The sequence below is a fragment of the Eublepharis macularius genome, chromosome 12 (genome assembly GCF_028583425.1).
Source record: "Eublepharis macularius isolate TG4126 chromosome 12, MPM_Emac_v1.0, whole genome shotgun sequence".
In the NCBI taxonomy this organism is placed as follows: domain Eukaryota; kingdom Metazoa; phylum Chordata; class Lepidosauria; order Squamata; family Eublepharidae; genus Eublepharis; species Eublepharis macularius.
The window spans coordinates 2,022,655-2,050,095 of record NC_072801.1 but is presented as its reverse complement, the minus strand read 5'-3'; the positions used below and the strand labels follow the sequence as shown (position 1 = coordinate 2,050,095).

The following is a 27,441-nucleotide window of genomic DNA, read 5'->3' as shown; positions in this document are numbered from 1 at the left end:
TTAGAAAAAATACTTTTTGTTTTATTATTAATATCCACATCACAGAAGCATTCTGTTCTGTATGGGGGGAGGGGGGGTGCAGCTCCCAGCAAGAAAACTCGGAAACGCCCAACCACATGGGCCCAGAAGCAACTGAGAGCCCCCTGGCCAGGGCAGGACAGCCGCTGTCATTCACAGCTTCAGAGACAAAGCAGCACCACCAAGACCACAGCCATCGGCGGGCGCTCATTCTCTTCTCCCACTCACACGGCAGCATGGGCCACACTGGACGACGGGGAGGAAAGGGGGAGGCAAGTGACCCGGCAGCAGGAAGGGGGGGGGTGTTCAGAGGGGTGGGGGTTTGAAGTGAGCTGGCTTTAGCTACGCAGCTTGTTGTACAAGGAATGTGCCAAGTCTCCCTCCTCAAGACCCACTTTTGGTCGACTGCAGCAGCAGATACAGAAATCCTCCGAGGAGGCCTTGGCAATAGTAGGCGGTGCGCTTGCTGCATCTGCATTCATTGTAGACAAATTCTGCCCAGGTGCACAGGTACGTGGTCACAGCACCAGGCCTGGCCGCTGCTTCAGAGGAGAGAGATTTGTCAAGGGAGCCATGAAAGTGACCCGTGTCTGCTGCTGGTGACACACAAAACATGTCCTGCTCTCCTGCACAAGGGCTGTACCGTAAGAGAGCCTGCATCATCGCACCTTTGCTCCTGCGGCAGGCCTCAAGTCAACCGCGGCTCTCCCGCCAGCCCACGGCCTTATTCAGTAGGACAGCCCTTCCTGGCACTGGAGAGGGCAGGTTGGAACTGGAAAGACACACCATCAGCACTCAAAGCAGCGCTCACTAGACCCTGATCTGGGCAAGGGAGAGAAATTGAGGCCAGGCACCTGCAACTGGGTGCCCCAGGTCCAGTCTCCACTCGCTCCAGGGAGAACGGCCTGGCCTCAAATACAGAAAAACGAAGTTGTGAGGAGGCAAAAGGATTTGGGGGGGGGGGGTGTCAGGAAAGGGCAGCGGGTGTCTCTGGTTCACTGCCCAACACGGCCCTCAGAAAGGGGGGCCTCTGCCCCAGGGGAGTTGCCAAAAAGGGTTTCGGCTTCTTCCCTTTCCCGTGGAAGTCTCTCCACTCTGATCCGTCATCTTGCTTTTGTAGGCTATCCTGAAGCAAGAGGGGGGGCAGGCCTGCTGGGAACAGCCTCTGTCTCCCGGCCCAGTGATGGGAAGGAAAGTCCACCCGCCGAGCCTCTGTCCCCACAGCAGCCACATCCCCCCCCCACACAGAGCACCTTCCAAGTCAAACAAAGAACACAGGAGCAGCCAGACCAGAGGGCTCTTTCCAGGCTGCCATCTTGCAGCAGGGCTGCAGTCCCTACTGCGTCTTGGGTCGAGCATTGAGGCGGATGATTTCCTTGAAGTCCCAGACAAACTTGCGCAGCTGGTCCATGTGCGGGTTGACGTTCTCCTCCATCCACTCCTCGATTGTGTCCGGGAAGTAGATGGCCTCCATGTGTGAGCGCAGCGTTTGGATGATGCTCTCCCAGTCCTCATGGACCCTGGCGGGGAGTCAGGGAGAAAAAGACTCCATGTTAGAACCAAAGGCCGAGAGCGCAGGGAGCCTCAAGGCAGAAACAGGCATGCCTGAGGGGCGGAAAGCCTAATTCAATCTCTGGCATCTCCAACTAAAAAGATTTGGTAGGTGACGTGGAAGGGTTCCCCCCCCCCTCTGCCTGAGGTTTTAGAGAGCTGCCCCCCAGGCAAAGGAGACTGTGTTAAACTAGACGAACCCACAACCTGACTTGGAATAAGGCAGCTTTCACAATTTGCTGGCTAAGACTCTGGGCTCACATCACAGTGCTGGTTCTGATCGCAGAACTCCTGCGTGTTCAGGATACTTCAGGCACAACCCCTCCTTCCTCAGGGACCAGCTGCTCCTCCCCTCCGGCTGTCAACTGAGGGGCCTGCTGGGCCCAACTGGGATCACAAGACCCTGAAGGTCCCGCAGGGTCTGTTGGGTGGAGCTCCCTCCCTCCCAGGGGACTCCTCAGGCTGCGAGACTGCCAGATTTTCAAAAGGGCAGGAAACACCCCTTTCCTTTGACAGTGGAAAAGGGGCACTGGGGGTGCATTACCTGGTTGCTCCTAATGCTGCTATTAATACCACTGTTTCAATGCTGATTTCTCGTGATCTTTTTTTTGTGGGTTTCTGGGCTGAGGCATCATGGGAAAGGGCAGGGATTGGGTCAGCGGGGGGGAGGGGGGCGCGGACTAAGAAGTGTCTCCCATTCCAAATCTCCAGGAGACCACAAACTCTTAGGGAGCCAAACAGGTTGCTTCCATGAGCCTTAGTTAAAAAGAAATGTTTTGGCCGGCTGAGCCCCAAGGGGGAGGGGGCATTCCCCAGGCAAGGAGCCCACCTTACTATTCAATATAAATCTATCTATATTCTTAATTGGGAACTGCCTTTTGGCGCACAGGAGTTAAGAAATCTGAGGGGAAATTACTTCTAGGCCAGGACATTTCCTTTCTAGCGAACAGTTGCAAGCCCCTCCACCCAATTTCACATCATGCGAAAGACACACTCATCCCTTGCCAGCACAGAGTAAAAGAGACCCCGCCCCCTGCACCTGAGCCCTCACCCCCGGGCTACTTCCGCTTCTCACTCACTTGAGCACTTTGCTGCCAAAGCCCTCCATGTTGCGTGGATTGCCAAAGTGGTGTTTGCGGTGATATGGGCTGAACCATCCCTTGATGGAGCTGGCAGGCAAAGGTGAGACAAAATCCCCATCAGGTAGCTGAGAAAGCCAGAGCAGGGAAGCAAGCCCACCCTCCCCCCACCCCCCAGCAGCCTCCATAAGGGGAATACATATTCTGGGAAACAAACCCAAGGCTGGAGTTCCTACGGGGTGGCGTGTGATACTTCCCAGGCAGGCTGGTCTTATCCCTTAGCTGCCAGCTCTCTCCCGCAGACCTAGACTACCAGCTTCACTGATCTCTCACACACATTCCTTCTTCCCACGGTTTTTATGGTGTGTGGGGGGATCTCAAACGGGACATTCTCAGCCAAGCAGAATTGCTGAGTTGGTGGAGAAGGAAAGGGGTGCAACAAATTTGCTTCTGGGGTGATTTGGGAAAGCCATTTGCCCTTCTAACTGTCTCCCACTCCCACCATGCTGTCTCTAAACCCCTGAAGCCTCAGTTGTCTTCCCCTCTTCCTCCTCCTTCCCTCCCCTTCTGGCTCTCTCTAGCCCCTCATGGGAAGTCCCCCCCCCGCCCTCTCCCCACACAACAGCTACCTCTCCTCTTCCAGGACTTTGGTGACAGCATCTTTCAGCTGCCCATTGACTTGCTCGACCATCCGATAGATATCCGAGCCTGGAAAGGCACCATTGCCAGCACTGGAAGACACAAGGCATGGGGCGGGGTAAGCTGGCAGAGCAATTCAGAGAAAGACACAAAGAAAAGGGCTGCGAGCTGCCCCTTCCCTGACCACCTCAAGCAACCCCTGGCTCTTTGGAGCAGTTACTGGTGTCTTCTGGATGACTCTCTGCCCAATCTGGAATGCAGAAAATAGAATACAGGCATCTTTTGTAAAGCTGAGCCAAGGATTCTTCTACAAGTAGAAAGCTTCCAGTGGAGAGGAAGTTCTAGCCAACGGGGCAAGGCTTAAGGGCCGTATCTCAAGGCTTCCCTCAAGCAGATACCTGGAGAAGCCATTGCCACGGCGCATCCCATTTCACTGCTTCCCCTCTTGGAGGACACACAGCGTCTTTTGCCAAGGGTGCTTGGTAAATTGCAGGTTCGGGCACTGCAGCTAGCTAAATTATGCGAGCAGGAGTTCTCTCACCCCAGTATGGCTTGGACATCTGGATCCATCCCCACCTGCTAACACAGGCGTACTCCCTTCTTAGCACACACACACATACACACACACACACAGCTGCAAGTCAGACCCTTGGGCTACTGATGTCAGCATTGTCTACACCAACTGGCAGGTCTCCAAGGCCTCATATTACCTGCTACTTGAGCCTTTTAACTAGAGATGCTGAGGACTGAACCCGGGGCCTTTTGTGTACAAATCAGATACTTGGCCACTGAGCCAGCCTATCTCATCAGCCCCAGTCCTGCCTCAGGGAGCCTGACAGGAGCAAGGAAAGCTGCCCCCCCCCGCCCCCACAAACCAGGTGCTCTTCTCCAGCTGCAGGCTTTTGAAGCCCAGGAGATCCAAGACCTTCTTTTTGGTTGCTTCATTAAATCCACCTGCGAGGGGAGAGAAAAGTTATCAGTCGCTTTGCATGCAGAGGGCCAAACCAGATCATGGGCACAGGGAGGCTAAAAGCTCAGCTGCTCATTACGATTTCTACTCTGTTGCTTTTAAATTGGGGTTTTTTATTTTGCAAAGTTAGCTGCCACAATTGCTTTCTCAAAGGGGAAAGAAACTCTTCCTTCTTTGCTATTTTCTCTCTGGAAACCTCACCTCTCACCACCACTCCCAACCATTTTTTCCCTAAGCAGGGACACAAGTAGCTCAGGTGAGAAATCAGCTGGGGAGGAAAAGGTGAAACCCCCCTCCCACTGCCCCACTCCTTGAATCCTGAGATTCTGAGGAAAAAGAGATGAGTATATAAATATTTTAAATAAAAGAAATAAAGCCAGTTCACCACTCAAATTGGAAAAAGGAGGGGGGAACCTATGTAAAGCAAACTCCAAAGCAATCTTGACATGCCTTTGAGGCCTACACCCCAAAGCTTCTGGGGCCAGATGTGTACATTCATGATGGGGGTTGAGTGGGAGGGCTGGCCAGTTCTCAGCAGACCACCAAATACCTGCTGGTTGTAAGAAATGCAAGATGGATGAAGCACACTCAGAGCCACGGAGGCACTTTGGCTGTCTTGAAAGAAGCCTGAAGGGAGGGAGGGAGGGGCCCACAGCCCCAGTCCTGGGCCTCAGAGGCTTCGTGCCACTCAGCAATACAATACTAATAAAACGAGGAGGAGCAAACAAGGCCCAATACAGAATCAGGCCCCCAGTCCCTGCAACTCAGCACTGGCTTGTTCTGCGTTCCTTCCAGGCAGGATGGAACTCATGTGGAATAATCAGCCCCTTTTCATCTCCCCGAAAAGCCAACCCCTGTCTCAGACAGAGCAGCACAAGGCTGCCCCCTGCCCCTTCCCCAGCACGTCCGTCCCCTCACCATTCACCAAGGTCTGCAGACACACAGCCAGTGATGGGATCCCGACGGGAAGCAGTTCACACAGGGCCGAATAGTGGTCATACCTGCAGAAAGAGAGAGGGGTGAGCTGCTACTGGGGGGGGGGTGAGGGGGGGGGGCTGGATCCTGAAGGATTTGCTTCCAGGAATGGGATCGTGGTAGTGCCTCCTCACCCAAACCCACTCCCAGCCTTGACATTTTGCTTGGCGCACCACTGTAGTGCTGGAAGTGCCTCTAGACCTTGTGCTTGGAAAGGTCTCTCCTGATTCAAGTCATCCTTGAGGTGCTACACACAAGAGGAGGCAGGTTGCACGGCTGCCCTGGATCACAGCCCTGGGCTTGACATATCCTAGGCTAGCCTTGAAAGCTACAGTTTTTGCCAAGCTGTTCCAAGGCCATCGGGAGCCCCCTTTTAAATGCACTTCCCAATCTTAAGCAGAGCCCCAGAACCTATTTCACTGCCAGAGTGGAGACCTGGAATGAATGCAGGAACTAAAGTCCCTCTGAGCATGCTTGGAGTGCTTCATTAAATAACATGTGGAACTCCAGAGTGCAGCTTCCGGGCAGTTCTCTTCCTAGAGGCCAGGTGTGGGGTGGGCTTCTTCCATGCCTGCTGGGAGTGGAGGGCAGATCTCGAGCTCCTCGACCAATGCCGACTCCCCCCAGAGCCCCCTGTTGGGCCTTGCCTTTGCCAGCCTGTGAGCACAATGCCCTGGAGTCTGGTGAAGGGGGTCTTGGCCATGGACTGCATGATGCTCAGCCATTGCAAGTGATTTTGCAGGTGGTGGTTCAAGGGGGTCCAGGCCTGGGCAGGGCCGGTGGTGCCTTTGAAGGCACTCGCAAACCAGATGGTCTCGAAGCCACACTCAGCGTATTTAGAGATGTATTTCCCTGGAACAAGGAGAGGCAAGAGGACACGGCCATCAGGGCACAGCATACCTGCTCCGGTTACATATCAGCTCTCCGTCCATGCTGCGCTAGGCACTTTACAGCTGTTGGAAGAGGCTAGTGAAGGGCTGTGTACACTGCCTAGGAGTAGCAGGAGGTTTCCAGATGCAACACACAGCAACCTGAAAAACACCGCCTTCATTCTTAAAGGTTCTTAAGGTTGCAATGCGAGATCCGCTTGCTCGGGAGTAAGCCCCACTGAACTGTGAGGGCTTTCTCCCATGTAAATAAAGATCAGAGTGCAGCTGCAGAGACAACTTAGGGGGGTGTGATCCGGGATTCACAAACTGGCTAAAAAGCCGAATTTATGCCAGTCTGGTGTAATCCAGCTATGTCAGTTCACGTCGGAGAATCCCGGATCCTATCCTGGATACTGGACTTCGATGGGCCAGATTATTCAGCCACAGGCAAGCTCTCTGCTGTGTCAGGAGAGTGGCGCGAGGCCAGTGGGGGACAGGAGGCAGACTGGATCCCCGTGCTGCCCCCCCACCCCTGCCCGAGCGCCAAAGGAGCCTCTGAAGCTGCAATTCCAAAAAGCAGGCAGTGGCAGCAGGGGCGGGAGAAGAAGAAATGAAAGGCACTCCCCGCTCCTCCCTCACCGCCTCTCTCTCTCTAGGGGGCTGGGAGCAGACTGGCGTCTCCTCCTCCAGGTGCTGCAGCCGAGGGCCTGAGGGAGGAGGAGGAGGTGACCCAGGCCTCAGCGAAGTGGGCGAGGGGCAGTAACTCTTCCTGGCACACTTGGCTGGGGCTGTAGGCCGTGCAGGAGGAAGAAGGCGTTGAGGGTGCCTCAGCAGCAGCTGTGAGGAGCGGTAGAGATGCCTGCCTTGGGGCTGGCAGCTCAGCCCAGTGCAAAGTCAAGGGCAGCTCCGTGCCACGGCAGGAGAGTGGCCTGAGCCGGCAGGGGACAGGAGGTGGCGGGCAGAGAGAATTCCCATCTCGCCCCTCCAAGCTCACCCAATTGATTGGTCGACCGATTCCACTGACAGCCCGCCCACCCCACGAGTGGCCAAGCGGAAAAAGAGCCCTCCAAGCCGCCACTGGGGCTGCCTTTCAAACTTCATGGCTCTGGCCAGCCTCCCCCCTCCATGCTTCAGTTGGGGCCTGGGGTCTGGCCAGGGTTTCCCTTTCCTTGAAAAACCTTGGAAATGTCCCCCCCCCCCAAGGAAACCATTTCGGCTTAGAGAACTGGACCCTGAGGCCCAATCTTCCTGAGATGTTGGGGGTCTTTGGTGGACAGGAGGGGGGAGATTCCCTGCAAATTTGGTGGTTTTCTTGAAAAAAATGCTCCCGCCCCCAGGACAGGAATAATGGCTGGATAAATTCTGGATTGGGGGGGGGGGTTCCTCCCTGAAACCTGGCTTCAGATGAACAGATTTTTGGGGGAGGGGGTGCACACCCCTACAGTCAAGCTCAGCTGTATGGAAAGAACACATGGCCAAGAACTCGGAAACCAGGATGCCGCAGTGAGCCCTTCCCTTGGGGCCAAGCACATGTCCACAGCCTTCAGAAAGCGCTCATGTTAACAATCTCGTGTGTGCACATGTGTGTGCACGTAGACATTCTATTACCTATTTGTTGTGTATCAAAGTTTGGGGCATAGAACCACAACATGGGTGAAGCGTACTTGGTGATGCCAGAATCTGCAACACAAAAGCAACAAAAAGGAGGAGGAGGAGGAGGAGGAGGTGAGTCTCCACAAACAGCTCATCGTGGACCAGAATCTGACAGCCAAAAGGTCATGCTGGCTGCTTCAGACCTTCGCCTCCCTGCATGTGCTCGTCTCCCTCTGGACATCCTCTCCTCCCCCTCGGAGACCTCCGCCCAGTCTTACCCTTCTGGATCACGCCTCTCTCTACCGCATGACTCCTTGGGCCCCTGCCTCTCCTCCTCATCTTCCCGGAGACCCTTCAGCCTGTCTCTGCAAGCAGAGCAGCTCAGCCTCTCTCTGCAGGGGGCTTCAGCTCCACTGCTAGGCAGAGGACAGAACGGCTAGACAAAATCCCGCACTCGCCTTGGACAGCTGCCACGCTGATCTTGCGCAACATGTCGTCCCACATGAGCACCTGCAGTCCCCAGTCCTGGCTGGCCACGAAGCGCACCACCTCTTGGATGTGGTTCAGGTACATCTTGCCCACATCACCCGCATTGCGACTCAGCCAGTTCTTTGAATCCATCCCTTCCCCTAAGTGGAAGACCTGAAAAGGGGAGAAGAGGACTGCTGCTAAGTGGTAACAGCTGCAAAGAACACAGGCCTTAGGACTGCCTGGGCCCAGGAGCACGCAGCAGGTCAAGAGACCAGCTTTTGGGGGCAGCAAGCAGGTGGGACCAAGGCTCAAACATGGGTTGGGAGCTGGCAGGCTCAGACAGAGAGAAGAAAAGACTTCTTCTTCACTCCCCCGCGCCCCCCCAGGAGCCAGTGCAAAGAGCGGCTGACAGGCACTCTTTCCTTGGCCTCTCCTGAAAACAGCAGGCCAAAGAGCAAGTGCTGGCAGAGGAGGGGGGCAGCACTAAGCAGCAAAAGAAGGTGTGACGGAGCACTCCACTGAATTCTGAGGTGGGGGTGGGGGTGAGGACACAGCAGCCCTGCAAGATGCTCCATGGCTGGGTCAGCATTCTGCTCACTGGGCGAGAGGAGAGGGCTTCCCTTACCTCATCAGCCCCAATGTGCACCCAGCTGGAACGCCGGTGCTTGCTTAGCACCTGGGTGAGCAGGGCCTTCAGGAGGGTGAACGTCTCAGGGACATGGGGGTTGAAGCTGTTGGGGAAACGCTCCACCTCCCGCAAGTGCCGATACCGGTCATGCTTCAGGATGAACTGCAAGAGAGGAGAGGTGGAGCTGGAGACAGGTAAAAAAACTGTGTGTGTGTGTGTGTGTGTGTGTGTGGAGGGGCCCCGAGACCCTAGGTGGGAGGCCAGGCCTGGTGCAGAGTCTCTGTAGCAGCCTGGAAAAGTGACCTACCTGCAGCTTCTGTATCCTGGCTAAGACCACCTTTGCCTGCTTTTGCTGTTCCAGGCCCAGCAGCAAAGACAGTGGGGAAAAGGTCTAGCTGGAGGGAGGGAAAGGGCACTGTCCCACAGTGCCATACCCCACCGGATCCGTGCCTCACCCTGCTTGTTCATTCAGGTCTCCAGAACCAGGGGTCAGGCTCCTCCAGCCTGCAGCTGTTTGCTCACCAGCGCTTGGAGCAAGAACTGGCCCAACCAGATCTGAAGCCAGCGTCCTGGGGAGCAAGCCGGGCTTGCCTGTGGGGAATCCCGTGCTGTTCAGCTGAGCACTAGCCTGGCCACAGTCCCACAGCAGGACTCTCCTAGCCACCAATGGCACAGCTATTGCCCTGCCAGGTTCTGCTCCGCAAGCCCCCCTCCCCCCCTGGAATGGGGCCTTGCAAGGCTTCCGCAGTTCCTCATCCAGGGACAGCCCCGAAACACGGCATCCTTTAGCCCTTTGCAAGCAGACCAATCGTTCATATTTTCAGTTGCATTTACACACAGAACCACCCTAAGGAAATCTCCCCAAGAACAGCTGTGAAAGCATCCTTGTGCGATCTGAGGGTAAACCTCACGCAGTTGTTTTCCTTTCATTCAATGCAGGGGGAGGGGGCGGGAGGAGGACGGACTAATTTACAACACCAAAAAACATTCCCCCCCCCCACAATGAGGGATGTGTCTCCTCATAGAGACTCTCCCCGTGGCACCATTCGCAGCACTGTAATGGCTGTGCAGACCAGCGCTGACGGAGCTGCAGGACAGGACAGGCCACCCTCCTTATGCTGCCCCACTACCTCCGCTTGGTGGCCTCTCCTCCTGCTCTAGCCCAGCAAGCCATGCAGGCAGCACATGCTGCGCTTCTGTATACGATGCTGCCAGGGTAGGTGGTGGACAGGCGGAGGGATGGGCCTGGGCTCAGCTGTGCAGCCTCAGGGAGGTGAAGGATGAGATGCAACGTCACCCCAAGAGGCCTCCAGGCCTCCCCACGAAAGCCCAGGGGCACCAAGGCATAGGAGCAGCAGTCTTCTCACCACGGTCATGTGGAACAACCTAGCTCCCGGGTCTCCATCCCACCCCAAATGCAAGCCGAAGTAACTGGCGCTGGCACAAAGTTGGTGGGGTGGTGGTGGTGATGGGGGTGATCTCTTACCTCCACGTGTCCAAAGGTTTGCACCAAGGGGATCACCTCCAGTTTGTTGAGCTCAGCCAGATCCTGAATTTTCTCGATGTCTTCTTCACTGTTGAGAGACAGGAGCACAGGTCAGGGAAGGCCAGACCTTGGACCAGCGAAGCAGGGGCCTTTATTGCATGGGAACAGAGGCAAGTCAGAGCCGGCTTGACTAGGGGGCAAGGGGAGATGGCAGAACTGGGCACTATTCAGAGGAGGAGACAGACAGATCTTGCTCAACAACATGGGAAGTTCAGAGGCGCTTCAGCAGGAGAAACTTGCAGTCTTTTCCATCTTGCAAATACAATAGGCAGCCTTTTGGAAGGAGCCCCCATCAAGTGAACGAGCTCACCCTTCTCAGTCCCTCCCCACCCAGCAAACCCAAAATTTCCTCCTCAATCCTCCTTACCTGTAGGCATATGGAGATTTAAGAACTTCCAGCTCTGCCTTGAATGGAAACATATCTTCATACTCAATCAGGACCCCATTCGCACCCAGTTTGGAGAACAGTGGAAAGACCTGCGGAAGAGCACAGATCCGTGAAGCTGTTTTTGAGTGGGTGGGCTGCAGAACAAGATGGGTTCATTTCTGGCTGCATTTACTCCAGAGTAGGTGTTACCCAATAAGGAGGTCTCCTTGTGAGTTGAGAGAATTAGTGTGCAAGGAGAAGCAGTGAGAGGTGGGTAACTTCAGGATCTCCACCTGTATATATGAGGATTATCCTGGCTAGAAAATCTATCAAAAGGGGTTTTATTGAAAATAATAAAGATCAATAGCACACAACACACAGAGGCAACTAGAAAGCAGTGGTGAAAATTGGACAGAGTTTGAGGAATTGGGTGAAGAAGAGGGAGTCCAAGAGGGAGAGTGCTGAGCGACCGGCGCGTCAAGGTGGAAGAGCTCGGACTGAGGTCCGAGGGTGGATGCTGGATCCGAGACTTAGGGGGTACAGAGTGTTGCCCGCATTCTCCACCATTAATCTGTTACCCAATGAGGAGGTCTCCTTGTGACTTGGGGGAATTAGCATGCAAGGAGAGGCAGTGAGAAGCGGGTAACTTCAGGATCTCAATCTATGTATACGAGGATTGTCCCAGCTAGAGAACTCTTTCAATGGACAGACAGATATTTCAATCAAAAGGGAGGGATACTGAAAAATAATAAAGATCAACAACACGCAAAAACACACACAACACACCCTCAGAGCTAACTAGAAAGCAGTGGTGAAAACTGGATAGAATTCAAGGGATGTGGTGATAGTTGCCATCCAGAAGAGGGTGTCTGGGAGGGGGAGCATTGCGTGAGCAGTGCAGCAAGGCAGAAGAGCTCGGACGGAGGTCCGAGGGTGGATGCTGGATCCGAGAGCATGCATGCAACTATGGCGGAGGGGTAGTCCAATTATACTGTAGAATGTACCCTGGGGCAAGAGTGCATCTTCTGCCCCAAAACAATGGTTGTCCCCGGCGTGGAACAAAGGACTGGGAAGCTATTTCCAGGGTGAGACAATGAACTGGGAAGGTTTGATAAAGTCTTCCTGGGCAGAACTAAAGTTATCAGCGGTGACTGACAACCCACGATGGATGGGTGGGTAAAGCTATCAGAGCCCTAAGTCACCTGAGAATAGGAGAGTGGATAAGGGAAGATCGGTAGGGTGCATTTGCGGTGATTAATTCAGGAACTTTTGGAAGACCCTATTGTCTTAGGATCTTTGCACATCTCCAGGGCGTGGGGCTGAAAACTGGCCTCGCCTGACATCTCACATGCTAGCAATGTTACGTCTCCAAGCCGGTATCTGTGTCAGCTATGGGTGACAAGATATGGCAGATCCCTGTACCACTGCAGCAAGAAATCCAGGCTCTTGGTTAAACGGTTTTATTCAGAAATCAGATCATTTCCATATATATGTCCATAGGACTACTCAGAAGCAAGGTAAGCATCTAAACAGTAAGAGTAAAAATGGACAGAAATGGGAACCTGTGGAAAAACCCTCCCTCTTAACACACACATTTTCTCCTTCCCCCTCCCAACAATAAACATGATTTTGGTGGGCACTGTGTGTGAGAACATCTCGCATATTTGTACTATCAAGTTGATTCGCTGGAAAGCAAGACATAGCAATGAACAGGAGTGAGTAGTATACAAGGTCATTAGGACTGAAAGTTTCTACAGTTTGCTAGATAAATACCTGCAATCATTCTGTGAAAGAATTGAACAGAAGAAACAGTTATGGCATTGGTAATAGGATATCAAGGTACAGCATGAACCATTGATTTAAACAGCATTAGAATTGGCATGGATGGGGCTCAGACATGACAATCTGGCCTCTATATTTCTGCCAGTTTTGGCAGTATTTTGTATTTGAAACACCTGCAGAGAAGGGGCTTATGGCATCGCCATACTCATAAGCCTTCTTAATATCGTGAGGGCAAGTCTGACTGCTTAAAAGGGGGGTGGGGCTTGTGCATGGCTAAGGCCCAACAAGGGGAGGGTGAGCCCAACACTCACCACCACCCTGTTGCCACCCTCCTGCTCTCTCATGCAGCGTTACCTTCGGACCACAAAAGAGCCATCACTCCCCTTGCTGCAGAGAGCAAAAAATCACACCGTTTGCCAACCCAGCTTAGGTATAACAGCAACTTAATCTGCCACAAATAAGCAAGTGAAATTTTTTGCAGCAGGGAAAGAAGCATAAATACCCAATAATGCCTGCAAATCATGCTGCTGTTAAAAGCACAGGAACAGATGCCAGAGAAAACTTGGCACTCCGTGCCCTGCCACGCCCTAACTTGCAGGCTCAACGGTCGCTCACCTGCTCCAGGTAGGACACTTTTGGGGCTGCCCCCTTGAGGTCGAGGTGCACCAGCCGCATCTGGGTGGTGCTGAAATCCTGGACTGGCTGCTTCCGACTCTCTTGCCTGACGGCGGCTGCCTTGACCTCCGAAAGCTCCAAGGATCCATCCCTTGGCTTGGCTGACTCCTCGCGGTCGCGGGCTTTGTCCCAGAAGCTGCTCTCTCTGCTGGGGCCCTTGTGCTGATCCAGCATGAAACTGCCGGGTGTCAAAACAGAGGGTGAGTGCACGTTTCACGGCCACGCCTCTCGCCTCCCCTCCAGAACGCCTAGCACAATTTGGCTCATGACTTCCTCCACCCACCACTGACCTCTTGGGCTATACTGTCTCTGAATATGGAAGCTCCACTTGGCTCCTGTGGTGGGGAGGGGGCTGGCTGCAGACTCCCACTCCCACTCAGCAGTGGGAGAGAGTGTTTTTAAAGGCAATAGAGAAATTCACAAGGAATTCATCCTGCGGATGTGCTCAGGTAGAATGGTTTTTATTAATAAATGGAGTACTAAATCAAACCAACTTTCCCCATTCTTTCCACCAAAGGATCACACATCCTTTAATTATACAAGAAAACAGAACTGGGAGAGGGAGGGAACAGGGGGAGGGCAGGCTGCAGACAGCCAGAGAAACCAAAGGCAAGGCTGGCCTGCAGCAAGAGACAAAGCCAGGACACCGGTGGCCACAAGAGAGAAACCCCAGCTGTGTGCAGAGCTCTTCACAAGACCCGTTCCCAAAAAAGGCAGCTCAAGCCACGTGCCAATCCAGGAAGCCTCCCTAGCCGGAGCAGAATTTCAGAAGCTCAACAGCATCATCGACCTTCCTCCTATATACTGGTGGCGGTTGGTGGCAGCCAGGTATGTCCAACGCCCCTCCCCAGCAGCATTTCTCCACTGCAAACCTTGGGCAGTGTTCCATACAACTGAACGGAGCAGAACTCTCCATTCATCAGCCTGCAGCAGGAAAGGGGGCTTGCAGCTGGCAGGACCACGGAAGAGGACTCCGCCTCCCCGCCCCCAGCGGCTGATGCTCCAACTGCACATGGCAAGTGCAAGGGGGGGGAGGGGGAATAACGTCTGCTCTCGCCCAGCTCAAGAACAGCGGGGTCTGGCCCTGTTCGGGCCCCTGAATCACCGGCAGGCCCCTCTCCGAAGCACCAACCTGTCTCGGAAGAAAAACTTGAGGCCGGCCAGGGCTGCAGTCAGCAGCACTGCAATTCGCAGGAGGTTCAGCTTCTGGTTGCGATGGAGCGCCATTTCTGCAAAGAAGGAAAAGAAGCATCGCTGCGCAGGGTTTCAATGCCCAGAAGGCAGGGCTGGGGCCATCCCGGGATAACAGGTGCAGACTGCCCTGCCAGGAACCGAAGTCTTCCCCACGTGGCTCATGCCAGCTTTAGAGAGTGACCGATTTGGATGCCAGCTGGGAGGAAAAGGTCAAGTCACCCTCCGGTCAGAATCCCCTTCCAAGCCCCTCCCTCATTTGTTATTAAAACAAATTTCAAGAGAGGGGAGCTCTGATCACAACTGTCTGCCATTTTCTCAACTCTGACAAAAGAAGTCCGCTATCTGTCAACATCCAGCCTCAAACTCCCCCTCAGCCGTGAACTTCACCCCGTTGCCCGGCCAGCCACTTTCTCTCAAGCTACTCAACCCAGAAGGTTGTTCTAAGGATAAAGCAGAGAAGACCTCCGTTCACACCGGACCAGCTCAAGCGCCTCCAAATGGAGAGGGGGCGGGGAATACATGAAGCAAATGATTTCTGTACATTTTATTTTATTTAGCATATATAATTTAATTTTTTTATTTTGATTTATGTTATTTATAGTCTGCCTTTCTCACTGAGACTCAAGGCAGATTGCATAGTGGAAGACAGTAAGATCAACTGGGACATTCAAGAAACAATACAATATGGTATGGGTTGCAGGAAGCTGGAAACAAGAAGAAATCAGATACAGAGCTGAAACCATCAAACAAACAAACAAATAATTATCGCCTAACCTGAGAAACTGCTCAAGACATCTAACAACAGGAAACAATTCAAATTTCAAAGCAACCCAGGCAAAGAGTCCCAGTCCAGCAGCCACAAAGCAGGCAAGTGAGGGGAAAGTGTAAGAGGCAGCCTCAAACGGCCTTGACCAGGTGGACTGCCAGCCCGGCCATCTGCACCAGAGATTAAGCCAGCCAGCTCAAGGGAGATGTCCTGGACTGATGAAGGGAGCTTTGACTCTGGAAAGTTCATACCTTGGAAATCTAGTTGGTCTTTATGGTGTTCCTGGACCCGGCTCTTGCTCTTCTACTGCAGGCCAACACGGCTACCCACCTGAAACATTCACAAATGTTATATAACTCTCCCAAAGATTAGCATGTAAGGAACAAGCAAGAACAAAGAAGCCCTGTTTGCACCCTTCCTCATATGCCACAGGGGCTGTTCTCCCGGATCTTGCTCCCTCAGGCAGCAGGGCGTTCTCTGATCCAAAGAGCCTCATTCCCATTGGGCATGCATGCCTCAGGTAACAGGTGGCCGGTTGGCTCGCTGACCCACATGGTGCTCCTATCTAATTCCACAAGGAAACTCAGACAAAGGCAGAGGCCCTCAACCCCCTGCGAAGAAGCCTGCTGCCGCCGAGTTCAGTGTCCCACGCACAGGGCTCTAGGCCCTGGAGTCCGCTGCTGTCTCCCTGTAACATGCTTTTTGAGCCATTATGCCTGTTTAGCCACCAACAATCATAGTTTCAAATGCTTTCATGGGATCTCTCCACCACCATACGGAGCCAGAGGAAACCAACCATGCGCCTGCACTCTGAACATCTGGTCCTGGCAGCCACACAAATCGGGGCTTCAGATGGCTGGGCTGACCTGGCCAGTGCCAATTGCGGGCTGGAGCAATGCTAACCCCAGGGGATGTTCAGAAAGAGCAAGCGTGGACTTCATTTGGGAAGCACTGGTCCACCTGGGCACCAGTAAGGTCCTCCGGCAGCATACCTGGGAAAGGGGGAGGGGGTAGAGATCCAGGGCTGAACAATGTGGAAGGTGGAAGGAGGAATCCAAGGAACGGAGGGTCCAGCCAGACCATCCCAAGAGCTTTCCCTCTAAACACATTAAAGTCAACAGAACTACAGCTTAAGACTGAACGGTAAGGTGAGGTTGAAAGGTGAATTTGATTTTAAGAGAGATTCATTCTATACTCCAGTTTCTCATTTTTGGGGGTGTATTCCCACCCCCTGCACCCCACAATTCTCATCCACGGGCACAGGTTGTGCCCATATATTTAGGCATAAAGAATTCAAAGGACAGGTCTAGGATGGGGGATGCCTGACAGGGCAGGAGACTGTGCATAGAGGATCTTGGGGGCTTCTGTTGATTTTAAGCCAAGCAGGTGATTTTAGGTTGCGCGGCATCTGAGTCACAAAACGTCGATGCTCCCTCCACTCAGCACCAGTCTGGGCTCCTTTGGGGCCGGGAGTCTCCCTTCCTTTTAAATGCAGCCAGCAGGACCCACACCTGCCTTTCAGAAGCATAGCCCTGAGCTTGTCTCAGGTCAGGCCTCCCTCCCACACCCCACCAACAGGGCCAGAGCGCTTGCAGCAACACGGCAGGTCTCTGGGGAGTGGGGCGAGCGAGCGTGGGTGCCAGAGCACCTGCCGCCAGGAGACGGGGCTCCCCTGTGGCATCTCCATGGTGCTGCACAGCTAATGACTCGTGCAGGGACTGGCAGCAAGCACGCCTGCTGGAGTTGGGCCCATTTCAGACGAGGAGGGTCCCCTCAGGGCACGAGGCGAACAGCCTGGGCTTCTTGGCCTGCAGCAGGAGGGCTCACAGAAAGCTGCCTCTGAAGAACACAGAACTGGCTGTGCCAGAGCGAAAATGGAGGAGGAACCCTGTGGCGCCTCCCGAGGCCGAATGAAGCAGAAGTTTCATCAGATGCATGATGTGCATTCATCGTCAGCAGACACAGATGCACAGAGAAGGGGGAAATAACTGTCAACAACAGGACTCAAAGGCTATGAGATGCAACCTGGGACGTTTCTATGCAAAACCCAACAGCACACAAGACCAGCACAGCGAATCATTCACAAGTGCAGCCCGCAGTTGACTTTCCTGGCTGCGTTACATCAGCTTAGAGACTCCAGGGGGTGAGAAATATTTAATCTCTATCGAAGCCCTGTATAATACAATTAAAGCTAGGGACGCATTCTGAGCCAGCAGTTTCACACTGGGGTTTCCCTTTGGAGAATGGAAGAATGGCGACCTTCAGATCAGCAGCGGAGCATCCCCCCTCCCCCCACCCCCAAAGCCCAGGTTTCTGAACATTGTCATTCTTCAGGTTAGATTTGTGTCCATCTATTTATTTTTGCACTTACTGCCATGTTTGCATTAGGTAGATATAGTGGGATCGAGCAGATGGAAGCTTCCGCCACAGTAAACCTGTTACTCTTTAAGATGTCACTGGAATGTGCTAGGTCCTTCCTAAGAGGGCACTTAGTCTCCCGCAATCGGCTAATCCAAGGCGCACTGCCTTCTAACAAGGAAGTTGCACGTAACTCTTGTGACTAACAGCTGCTGACAGACCCAGCATCTGTTTTTTAAAAGCTGTCAGTCCCTGGTAGTTGGGTCCCCAAGTTCCCCGAAGTTAACACACCAGTGTTCCAGTTGAAGTAACTTTATTAGAGATCCAGTCAGTACAAGGTGCATCGACAGGTGAAATTGGCAGAAGTGAGGTATGTGGGGCTATCAATGCTAGTTATAAGGAATCTTCCCGCCTTAGGCCAGAGGACCATTAACAGGGGGGGCGGTTGGGGTGAGACATTGTTTTAGAGCAGACAGTGAGAAAGATTAACTTATCTTTGGTTCTCAAGGAGCCAGTTTCAGCAGGCAGTCAAGGACACTGGCTCAGCGGAGCGAGAAAGAGAAAGTAAACATTTGCGAGCTAACCTGCTGGCATTGCAGCAATAAAGAACTTCCCATACTCTCAGAGCCCAGAGGCGGAGCCCATATACATTCATGGCAGATATGCAGGAGGCATATATGACAAAAGCCTTCAAAGCAGGCAGACATGATCACTTCCTGCTAAACTTAATCACACATTGGCTAAAGAAGCACTTCCGTTCCTCGCTTTGTCAGCTTCAACGGGGACCTGCTTTCTCCTGCTGTGAGAAAACCACCCCTCTCTCATTGCAAAGACCGGCCACATTCAGAAAGCCCCAGGCACTCTGGAGACGCTGCTAATACCATCCATGGGTTCTCCTAGCCCAACAATGTTCACCTCACCATCAAGAAGGAAATCAACTACAGCAGGGCTAAGACAACTTTCTCGGCTTCTGAGGAGGAGCTCCTGTCCCATGGATGAATGCAGAGAGTGGGGTGGGGACAGCGCCACAAACAGGTTTTTCCGCAAGCCTCCGAGCATCACTCAGTTTAGTCTCTAGAGAAACCCAAGCCCATGCAGCAAAGTGTGTCCATGTCGCCAAGACCAGGTCGCTTGACTGAGCAGTGCATCTCTGCACTGCAAACTTCTCTGTTGGGGTCTACATCAGTTTCCGTGCAGAAGACTGGTTCGATGAGGGGGATTCTTAGAGCCCCCAAGGAACTGGCAGGGGAGACCTCCTGACCCAATGCCACACAAAGACACCCAAGTTACTGCTCTGCAATCCACAGCCTGACAGTTAGATGTAAAGCAAGCAGCTTGCTGAGGGGCCCTACAGAAGATCAGAGGCAGCCGTGCACACATTACCCCTACAGAATGCAGAGTGAACACTACCCCCCAAACGCGAACAAATCGCTTTGTGGATGCAAGCTGCATGAATACCAGATCAGAAAGATTAGCTGATTAAGCCATACTCTTAGCAGATTCAAGAGAGACCCAAGGAAGTTCTGCTTCTTCACACAGCAGACAGCTAGCTTGCGGAACTCCCTCCCTCCAGGTGTGGTGACAGCCGCTGGCTTAGATGGATTTACCAGGGGGTTGGACAGGTTTATGGTGGCTGTGTCTCCTGCTGGCTGAGAGCCATGATAGCTGAATGGCCCTGTGTGGGTCCTGAAGGTCAGGTGCTGGAGAGCCGTCAGCAGGGGCCGCCCACAGGAGCCGCCTTCTGGCTCCAGTAGCCGCAGGATCCTGGTGTAAGCAGCTCTGAGCTGTGTCTGTGCTGCCATCCAGAAACCAACAGTGCATTTGAAGTTCATTAAGGCGGCACTTTTGCAGAGCGAAGCACTTTTTGGACAGCTGTGGGGCCTGGATGCATCAACCCTGGCAGATGTCAAGGAACCCAGAGGATGAGAATACGGCGCAGGTCATCATCTCCCAGAGGAGGGTCCAGGCAGCCTTCTCAGGCCTTGGCAGCGAAGCTCTGGGCCGGCCTAAGGACCATCCAAGGGAGGCATATTCCGAGTGCGCCGCATCCTTGAACGCTACAACACTGATCACCTCCTGAACGGTGAGAAGGATTCGTTTTGCTTTTCTGCAGAGCTGCTATGCGGAAAGTATTTCACGGCTGCCTCGCCTGGCGGTTCCCTGGTGCAAGGCCTCTGGCCACCTTGCCTGGGAGAACAGCCCCCCCCCCTCACGCAGGGCGACCTTGCCCCCCACCCGAAAGCCCATGGGAATGTTTGTGGTTATTACTTTGGACATCGTCAAATGAGCTCTCTTTATTGCTTTACACAACACAAGAATTCATTTAGGAGGCGCCTAGAAGCAAAAACAGATTCTAACTAAGCCCCCCTCCCCCACCCCCCACGGCTTTCACTTTTTTGTGGGATGCAACCACAAGCTAAGGCTCAAGGCTGGGTGCTGAGCAGCGGAGGCAGGACGAGCCCTCCGAATCAGAAGCAGGCCAGGCCAGCAGGAAGGGCCTTTCCCACCATCCCAAGTTCAAAGCAGCCCCTGGCTGAAGGAGGGAGGGCGAGTCCGTGGCTCCCCTGGAAGCCGGGCCTGCCGCATCCACCCCGCCAGATGTCCCCCCCAAGCCCGCCTGCCTGGCTCCTGCCCCCAGCCAGAGCCCGGGCTCCCTCCGCTCCGCCCGCTGCATCCTCCGGCGCTTCTCCTCGGGGCAACCACCGACCGGGCATCTCACGAAGCCACCGGAGCTGCAGCCCAGCTGACCTGGCCCAGCGCAACAGCGGGACCAACACACAAGGTCAGCAAACACCAGCGAGCAAAGGCCGGCCTGCAGCGGGAACCCGCACGGCGGAAAGCCCCAAGCCGCCGCCGCCGCCGCCGCCCGTGCCGCGAGAAAGCCACTTCGACGCGCAGCCACTCCGCAGTCTAGGCAGCTGGCCCGGGGGCTCCGGGGGCTCGGCCCTCGCAAGGCGACCTTGCCGGAGGAGGGCCCCCCCCCCTGCTCGAGCGCTCAAGACCCCCTCGCAGAGCCGCCGCGAGCAAAGCCCTCGCAGGCTGCTCCCCCCCCCCCGGGGCGCGAGGATGGCTGCCGCCCCCTCCCCAGCAGCCCAGCCCAGCCCAGCGGCCAGCAGACAAAGGCCGGGGCGGGCGGGCGGCGGTGCCGGGGGGGGGGGCTGGGCACAGCTCCTCGCAGGCCCCCAGCAGGCGCCCTCCGCCACGCGGCCCGCCCGCCCGCCGCTCCCCCGCAGCCTACCTGGCCGGCTCTGCGTGGCCCGCAGCGAAGCCCGCCCTGGGCGGCACCTGCCGAGAGGGCGCCGGCGGGGCGGGGCGCGGAGGCGAGGAAGGCGGGCCGGCTCGTGCGGACGGGGCCCCGGGCTGCCCTCCCGCGCCCCTCGGAAGCAAAGCCGCTGGCCTTGCGCCCCCCTCCAGCAGCCGCCGGGGCGCCGAGCGGGCGCGGGCTGGAGCCTCCCGTCGCAGAGGCAGTGTACCTCCTCCGCGGCGGGGAAAGGCCGCCCGGCGCGGATCTGGCGGGCGTCGCTGGCGCTGCCGGCGGCCCTTCCCGGGGAGGCCCGCTTCCCTGGCGCCGGAGCCCGCGCCCCCTCCCCCCGGCAGGCGAGCCCTGCTGGGTGCCTCCCGGGCGGCGCGCTCCGCGTCTTCAGCAGCGTCTCCTGCCACCGCGTCCCGGCCGGTTCGGGGAGTGGCGCGGCGGGGCCGCAGCCGGCTGGGGCTAGGGAAGGTCAGGGGCGGCGCCCGCAGGGCCCCCGCTGGCCGCGACCCGACTCGACCCTGCAGATGTTCACCGCTGGGAAAAGCCAGGGCTGCACCGCGGGGCGGGAGGGGCTGCCAAAGAGTTTTAAAACTAGACGCGCGATAAGGTTCTGTTTCTGCCCCCGCCCTTATATAAACTGCAAACGCTGCTTCGTCCAGACGTTTTATTCGTGACCCGTGTAGAGAGATTCCTGGGCGGTCCCGAACGCCGCGATTTCTCTTCCCACCGGGATCAGGACTAAGAGAAATTCGGGGAAGGCGCACCGCGCATGCTCCGCTTTGGCCAGCGTCCTCCCCCTTCTGACGGGCAGGGGGCGCTGCTTCCCTTCCACCTCGCGCGGGCACAGGCACCATCGAGGCGCCAGAAAGGGTGGCGCGGCGAGGTCGCAAAGGGTTCCCCACGGCGCACGCGCGCGTTGAGCGGCGCCCCCGGCTGGAATGCGCACGCGCCCCATTGCTTTCGCCCCTCTGCTGGTGGTAAGTGGGGGCGGGGGGGGGCTCCTCTGCCTTCCCCAGTTTGGGGCTCCCGAATTAACGGGGGCGGGTTCCGGCCCCCCCGCCCCCCGCGAAGGGGCAGATGGGGGGGGTCATCGCAGCCCAAAATGGTGCCGTTGCTGCTGCGGTATTTGGAACGTTTCCTTCCCTCTTGGCCGCGCCAGCCCTGCTCTGGGAAGCAGAAGCTCGTCCGCTCGCCTGCCTCTGTGCCGGCATCCCTCCTCCCGCCCCCCCGTCAGGGTTTAGATTGTGTCCTGTGAAGCGGGGGGAGGGGGAGGATCTCGGCGCTTCCCTGCGCGCCTGCGCGGTTTTTATCCTGGGACTGCAGTCGCAGGTAAGATTTGGCACGCGCTCTGCTCTTGCAGCGTCCTGCATGAAGACAGCGGCAGGGGCCCGGGGCAGGGGCCAGGCGTTGTTCTGTAGGCTCGGACTCGTTTAAAACCACATGAAGCTCCCCCCTCCCCTTTGATGTGTGCCCTGCCGTCACTCGGCGCCCTCCTGCAGTTCTGCTGCCTTTCAAGTGAGGCTGGGTTCAGTGGGACTTGCTCTGTAGTGTGGCTGGGGTCGTCAGGGGTTGGGTATTCTGTCTGGACGCTGACTGGGTTTGCAGGCAGCCTGGGAGGTAGGTCACACTTACTCTCCGTTTACAGAGCAGGAACCGCCTAGAGCCCTGCACTAAATTCATGGCCTAGGCAGGGCTTGGATGTGGCTGCGCCAGACCGACCTCTCGGCCGCCAGGCTGCGCTGGCTCCCTCTCAAAGACTGTCGCAGACACAGAACTAGGGGAAGCAACTTCTTCTAAGGCACCAGCATCACCTGCTCTGTAAAACAAGTGCATTTGGGGACTCGCGTTCTGCCCTCCTGTCCCCTTAGAGACGCAAGCCATGAACACAGCACAGGGCACAGTGGGCAGCGATCCGGTCATCCTGGCCACTGCTGGGTATGACCACACAGTCCGGTTCTGGCAGGCCCACAGTGGGATATGCACCCGAACCGTCCAGCACCAGGACTCTGTATCCTTCTGATGGCAGCATCCAGGGTAGTAGAAGAAAGGGTGTGCTCCTGATAACCATAGAGTCTTGCCAGCTTTTTTCAGCTGTTTCCAGCCAAATCTTCCTTAACCAGAGTGGCCAGCAGGTGAACGCTCTGGAGATCACGCCAGATCGTAGCATGATAGCAGCTGCAGGTAGGAATGGTGTGCCCGGCATGGGGGGAGGGGCCCTTTCTGCACGGGGCAGCTGGGCGGTGTGGGCACTGGGGATAAGCCAATGCAGAGTTTTCGGCACTGTTCCAGAAATACAGCTCCAGGCCGGGACAGCAGGGCCTCATGGCTGGAGAAAGGCCACCCTCACCTGTGTAAACTCCGTGGCCGAACCCTCAGTACCCTTCTTTTAAAAATGTGCTGTCAGCAGAATGGCTGGCAACAAGTAAAATCCAGGTCTAAGGTTCAGTGTTATTTGGGGGTGGGGTGCATAATATATACATGGCGGTCTGGGTCCAGGCTCTCCCTTCCCATGGCAGGAGGCTGGCACTGATGTCACTGACAGACTTCTTGGCCTGAAGGCGGCATCTGGCCACATCTGTCTGCTTTGGAAGTTGGATGCTGGCCCTTCCTGTTTTCAGCTGAGGTCTAACTGGAAGACCTTAAAGCCAGAGGGAGGCCCAAAAGGCATTCCCCTCTCCTGCTCTTACTGGCCCACAGCCCTCTCTTCACAGATTTTGAGCACATCAGTTCAGTAGTGAGTGCCCACAGTTCAGTGTTCCCAACAGCTTGTTAGGCACTTGAGGGCTGGATGAAAATCCCCTCCCCTGCCTGATCAGTGCCATTGTGGCCTGGGAGAAAATGCCTTGCCCCCCCCCCCTAGAAATGGCAACAACCTTCCTTTGTGGGGTTTGTTTGTTTTTTGGTGCTCTCCGCTCTTCTAACAGGCCTTTATGGTATAAGCAATTTTTATCCCATTACAACATTTTTAAACATCAGCATAACAAAACAAACATCTGCGCTAAAGTACTACATTCAGCATATGGAAAAAAGCAGTTTTGATAAATCAAAAACTTAAAAGGGTTTAAAAGTTAGCTAAATCTGTGCTTCTTAAAATTCACCCATGCTGGCAAGTGGGGTCATGGAGAGGGAATGCAGCTGGTTAAATGGGGGCCAGCCTGCATTTTACAATCCAGAGCACTCACTACAGAGAAGTTTTATCCTGTCCCTCAGGCCTGAAGTTTTACAACAGAGATCAGTTCAAAATGCAGTAAATATTATTAAAGCACCTCCCCGCCCAAGTATAAAATAATAACAATCCTGTGTATTCTAAATAACAATTTGTCAGGTCTGTGAAGCATTTGCCAAAGCAGGCTCTGGCGCACAAAAGCTTCTGCTATCAGGAATTCATTTCATGTGCCACAAGACTCATTTGGGTTGTTTCAACGGTGCAAACAGACCTGGCAGCCTTTTGCCTGTGCCTTTCCTCCAGGATACCAGCACATTCGAATGTATGACTTGAACTCCAACAACCCAAATCCGGTGATCAATTACGACGGCGTGAGCAAGAACATAACATCTGTGGGGTTTCACGAAGATGGACGATGGATGTACACTGGGGGCGAAGACTGCATGGCCAGAATCTGGGACCTCAGGTTTCCCTCTTTGGCTCTGGTCCAGATTGGGGTGTGTGTGGGGTGTGTGTGTGTGTGTGGCTCAAGGCCACTCTGTGGCAAGCACCTAGTCATTACTGACCCATGGGGGTACGTCGCATCACGACATTTTCTTGGCAGACTTTTTACAGGGTGGTTTGCCATTGCCTTCCCCAGTCATCTACACTTTACCCCCAGGAAACTGGGTATTCGTTTTACTGACCTCGGAAGGATGGAAGGCTGAGGCAACCTTGAGCCGGCTATCTGAACCTGGACTGCAGGACTGCAGCTTACCACTGTGTGCCACGGGGCTGTTATAAGCATAGTTGTTGTTGTTATTATTCTCCTTATCCTGCCCAATTTTCTTTTTATGAGGAGCTGGCAAATTTAGAGTGTGACATGGCTGGAAGGTCTCCTGTGGGAGGTTTTGGAATAGCATCGCACCTGCTCAAGAGCATGGTTGGGATCCATTGTGGCTAGGGCAGGTGGTGTTCCAGGTGGTTTGGAGTGCTTCAGGGGGCTCTGAAGTTCCCTGGGGCAAAAGTTGTCATGCCAAGGCAACTTGAAACGCTGCCTCTGTCTGCTCATTTTTTCCAGGTCGCGCAACCTCCAGTGCCAGCGCATCTTCCAAGTGAATGCACCAATCAACTGTGTCTGCCTGCACCCTAATCAGGTAGTCTAGGCTTGTACAGGCCAGACCTGCCCTTCCTTACCCTCTTTGCAGTCACTTCTTGGGAATGGGCCCTTGACGGAATGGGCCCTTGATTTTCACCCTTCCCATTTAGGCAGAACTGATCGTAGGGGATCAAAGTGGAGCCATTCACATCTGGGACTTGAAAACAGATCACAACGAACAGCTCATCCCAGAACCAGACGTCTCAGTCAACTCTGTTCACATTGACCCTGATGCCAGCTACATGGCGGCTGTCAACAGCTCGGTAAGCGAGCCCGGTCGGTGCTCAGGCGCGATCCCTTGGGGCTGGCCTGTGGCTTTGATGCTTGTGTCTTCTAAGGAGAGTACAGCAGAAGAGCAGGACCTTGCAAGCCATTGGCAGCATGGCTGAGAGCTCAACAGTGGGCTGATACGCGCCTGTTTGCTCTCCGCCCCTTTGCTCTGCTAGGGCAACTGTTACGTATGGAATTTAACAGGTGGCATCGGAGATGAGGTGACGCAACTCATCCCAAAGACCAAGATTCCTGCACACAACCGTTATGCACTCCAGTGCAAATTCAGCCCAGACTCCACGTGAGTAGCCCAGAAATCTTTTCTGTTTACTCACCCCCTACGTTCACGGAGATCTCCAAGCCAAGCATCTGGCAGACTGGCTGAATTTCAGCTTTCCCACTGTTCTAATCGGAGGCAAGAGCTGCTGGGGCTGTTATGTAAGCTGTCCTGGGGTGATTGAATGCTATAAAATGTGCCCTCTGAAGCTTAGCAGCAGTTCCTTGATGAGATCAGTAATACGGCAAGCAAGCAGCCCAAAGGACAGCTTGGCTCCTTTCCCCTGAAGCCTGTAGCTGTGTGTGAGGCAGAGGTGGGGTCGGGCCACAGCGAGGCCCAGGAAGCCTGGCCGGTGTCCTGAGTGAGTCACAGCGAGTCATCCGGCTAGCACAAAATGCTAGCAGTGGCATAAGCACAGCAGTGACTGTGAGAAGCTGTGAAGCAAGACGTCTCCTGCTGAAGCCCGAGATAATGCATGCACTGAATGTGTTTACCAACCAGATAAAATGTGAGGCGAACACTAAGTACTTGAGGCCATGTAGATATGTAGGAGTACCGTGCTTTGTTCTGTATGTGTATGCTGGTCTAGGGCAGGGAGAAAACGACACTGCTGACACGCACTTGCCCACAAGGGCCTGCTCTGGCTTGGATGTGTCTGATGCCCACACGACAGCAGGCCCTTTCCCTGATTCTGCGTTCCTCTTCCTGCTTCTCGTTGTGTTCTTTCTTCTGTTGCAGACTTTTGGCTACTTGTTCTGCTGACCAGACATGCAAGATCTGGAAGACGTCCAATTTCTCTTTGATGACGGAGTTAAGCATCAAGAGTAACAACCCAGGAGAAACCTCCCGTGGCTGGATGTGGGACTGCGCCTTTTCAGGAGACTCCCAGTACATAGTCACTGGTGAGAGAGCCCAGGCCTTGATTTCCTTGGGAAATGGGCCTGATGGATATTGAACCCCGGGGAGCGGGGTGGGGAGGATGGCCCAGCGTATTCTGGCTCTTGAAGCAGAAAATCCAGTCGATGCTTTCCTCACGAAGCTTCTTAGCACATCCGAAGTGTCCTAGAGAGTAATGAGGACTAGGAGCCCCTGCAGGATGCTGGTGTCCTTCTCTGTACCGCCCAGAAGCAGCCAAGAGGGAGGCTCTCCTGGAGATCCAGAGCTCCTTCATAAGCTCACTGATCTTCCACTGGCCCTGTCAGATATGCCGTTCCTTTCCCCACATTGCAGACTGAAGGGCGGGGCAGCTTAGATTGGCCAGTGAGGGGCAGGGCTCCCATCTCTGAAGCCCCCGCTCTTCCCAGCAGTCGGAGTGGCCTTCCTAACCTTCTGTGTTTGGCTTCCCCTTCCCAGCCTCCTCGGATAACCTGGCCAGGCTCTGGTGCGTGGAGACAGGGGAGATCAAGAGGGAATACAGCGGCCACCAGAAGGCCGTCGTCTGCCTGGCCTTCAATGACAGCGTGCTGAGCTGAGGACCAGCTGCGGGGGCCAGCTCCCTGCCAGATGGGAGGGCCTGAGAACCGGACTAATGGGGGGGAGAGGGAGACACCTTGAAGCAGAGCACATTTGCTGCTCACCAGAAGAGGCTGGAAGCAGAGGATGCCTCTCTTCCCTTGTGCGTAGCCTCCTCCCACAAGGGGTGGCACATCCTGAGCTCCAGCTGACGGATGGACACCTTCAAGAATTGGAGCGGGGAGGGGGGGAGGATGTGTTTCACATGTAAGTTTTTGTTACCAGCCACAATGAGGGACCAAAACAATACTCAACTAGAAGTACTTGGAAGGTTGGGGGGCGGTTGCTCTTCACCTGAGTTGCCCATTGGCCTTTAATAATAAAAGGTGTCTGAAATAAACTCA

General features: G+C 54.9%; 2 protein-coding genes across 9 annotated transcripts; one reads left to right on the top strand and one right to left on the bottom strand.

The window, feature by feature from the left end:
* On the bottom strand, positions 1 to 21,052 carry LOC129338413 (hexosaminidase D-like). 2 transcript variants are annotated; one of them, XM_054992624.1, is made up of 15 exons: positions 20,955 to 21,052; positions 15,375 to 15,453; positions 14,296 to 14,392; positions 13,104 to 13,341; positions 10,707 to 10,816; positions 10,280 to 10,367; positions 8,791 to 8,955; positions 8,153 to 8,336; positions 7,710 to 7,781; positions 5,880 to 6,084; positions 5,176 to 5,258; positions 4,163 to 4,241; positions 3,278 to 3,379; positions 2,649 to 2,738; positions 1 to 1,538 (listed from the first exon to the last, which is right to left on the bottom strand). In XM_054992624.1, the coding sequence occupies exons 3-15, from the start codon at positions 14,388 to 14,390 to the stop codon at positions 1,355 to 1,357; spliced, it is 1,695 nt and encodes a 564-aa protein (XP_054848599.1). In that variant the 5' UTR covers positions 14,391 to 14,392; positions 15,375 to 15,453; positions 20,955 to 21,052; the 3' UTR covers positions 1 to 1,354. The 2 variants fall into 2 exon arrangements, with proteins under 2 accessions (XP_054848599.1, XP_054848597.1); XM_054992622.1 differs by lacking the exon at positions 20,955 to 21,052 and adding an exon at positions 20,720 to 20,806.
* On the top strand, positions 19,541 to 27,441 carry MLST8 (MTOR associated protein, LST8 homolog). Of its 7 annotated transcripts, none has more exons than XM_054992630.1 (9): positions 19,541 to 19,564; positions 22,380 to 22,742; positions 22,864 to 22,915; positions 24,204 to 24,366; positions 24,961 to 25,036; positions 25,149 to 25,301; positions 25,485 to 25,609; positions 26,324 to 26,487; positions 26,939 to 27,441. In XM_054992630.1, the coding sequence occupies exons 2-9, from the start codon at positions 22,614 to 22,616 to the stop codon at positions 27,055 to 27,057; spliced, it is 981 nt and encodes a 326-aa protein (XP_054848605.1). In that variant the 5' UTR covers positions 19,541 to 19,564; positions 22,380 to 22,613; the 3' UTR covers positions 27,058 to 27,441. The 7 variants fall into 7 exon arrangements, with proteins under 7 accessions (XP_054848605.1, XP_054848601.1, XP_054848600.1 ...); XM_054992626.1 differs by lacking the exon at positions 19,541 to 19,564 and adding an exon at positions 21,402 to 21,711 and having other exon boundaries at positions 22,603 to 22,742; positions 22,867 to 22,915; XM_054992625.1 differs by lacking the exon at positions 19,541 to 19,564 and adding an exon at positions 21,402 to 21,711 and having other exon boundaries at positions 22,603 to 22,742.

Excerpts from the sequence above, each read along its gene's own strand:
- LOC129338413 (XM_054992624.1), bottom strand. The coding sequence starts at position 14,390 with ATGGCGCTCCATCGCAACCAGAAGCTGAACCTCCTGCGAATTGCAGTG. Across the intron at positions 6,085-7,709 it reads CTTTGATACACAACAAATAG|GGAAATACATCTCTAAATAC; the intron begins GTAATAGAATGT and ends TCCTTGTTCCAG. Across the intron at positions 5,259-5,879 it reads GTGCTCACAGGCTGGCAAAG|GTATGACCACTATTCGGCCC; the intron begins GCAAGGCCCAAC and ends CTCTTTCTGCAG.
- MLST8 (XM_054992625.1), top strand. The coding sequence starts at position 21,504 with ATGCTCCGCTTTGGCCAGCGTCCTCCCCCTTCTGACGGGCAGGGGGCG. Across the intron at positions 21,712-22,602 it reads CTTTCGCCCCTCTGCTGGTG|AGACGCAAGCCATGAACACA; the intron begins GTAAGTGGGGGC and ends CTGTCCCCTTAG. Across the intron at positions 26,488-26,938 it reads CTCCCAGTACATAGTCACTG|CCTCCTCGGATAACCTGGCC; the intron begins GTGAGAGAGCCC and ends TCCCCTTCCCAG.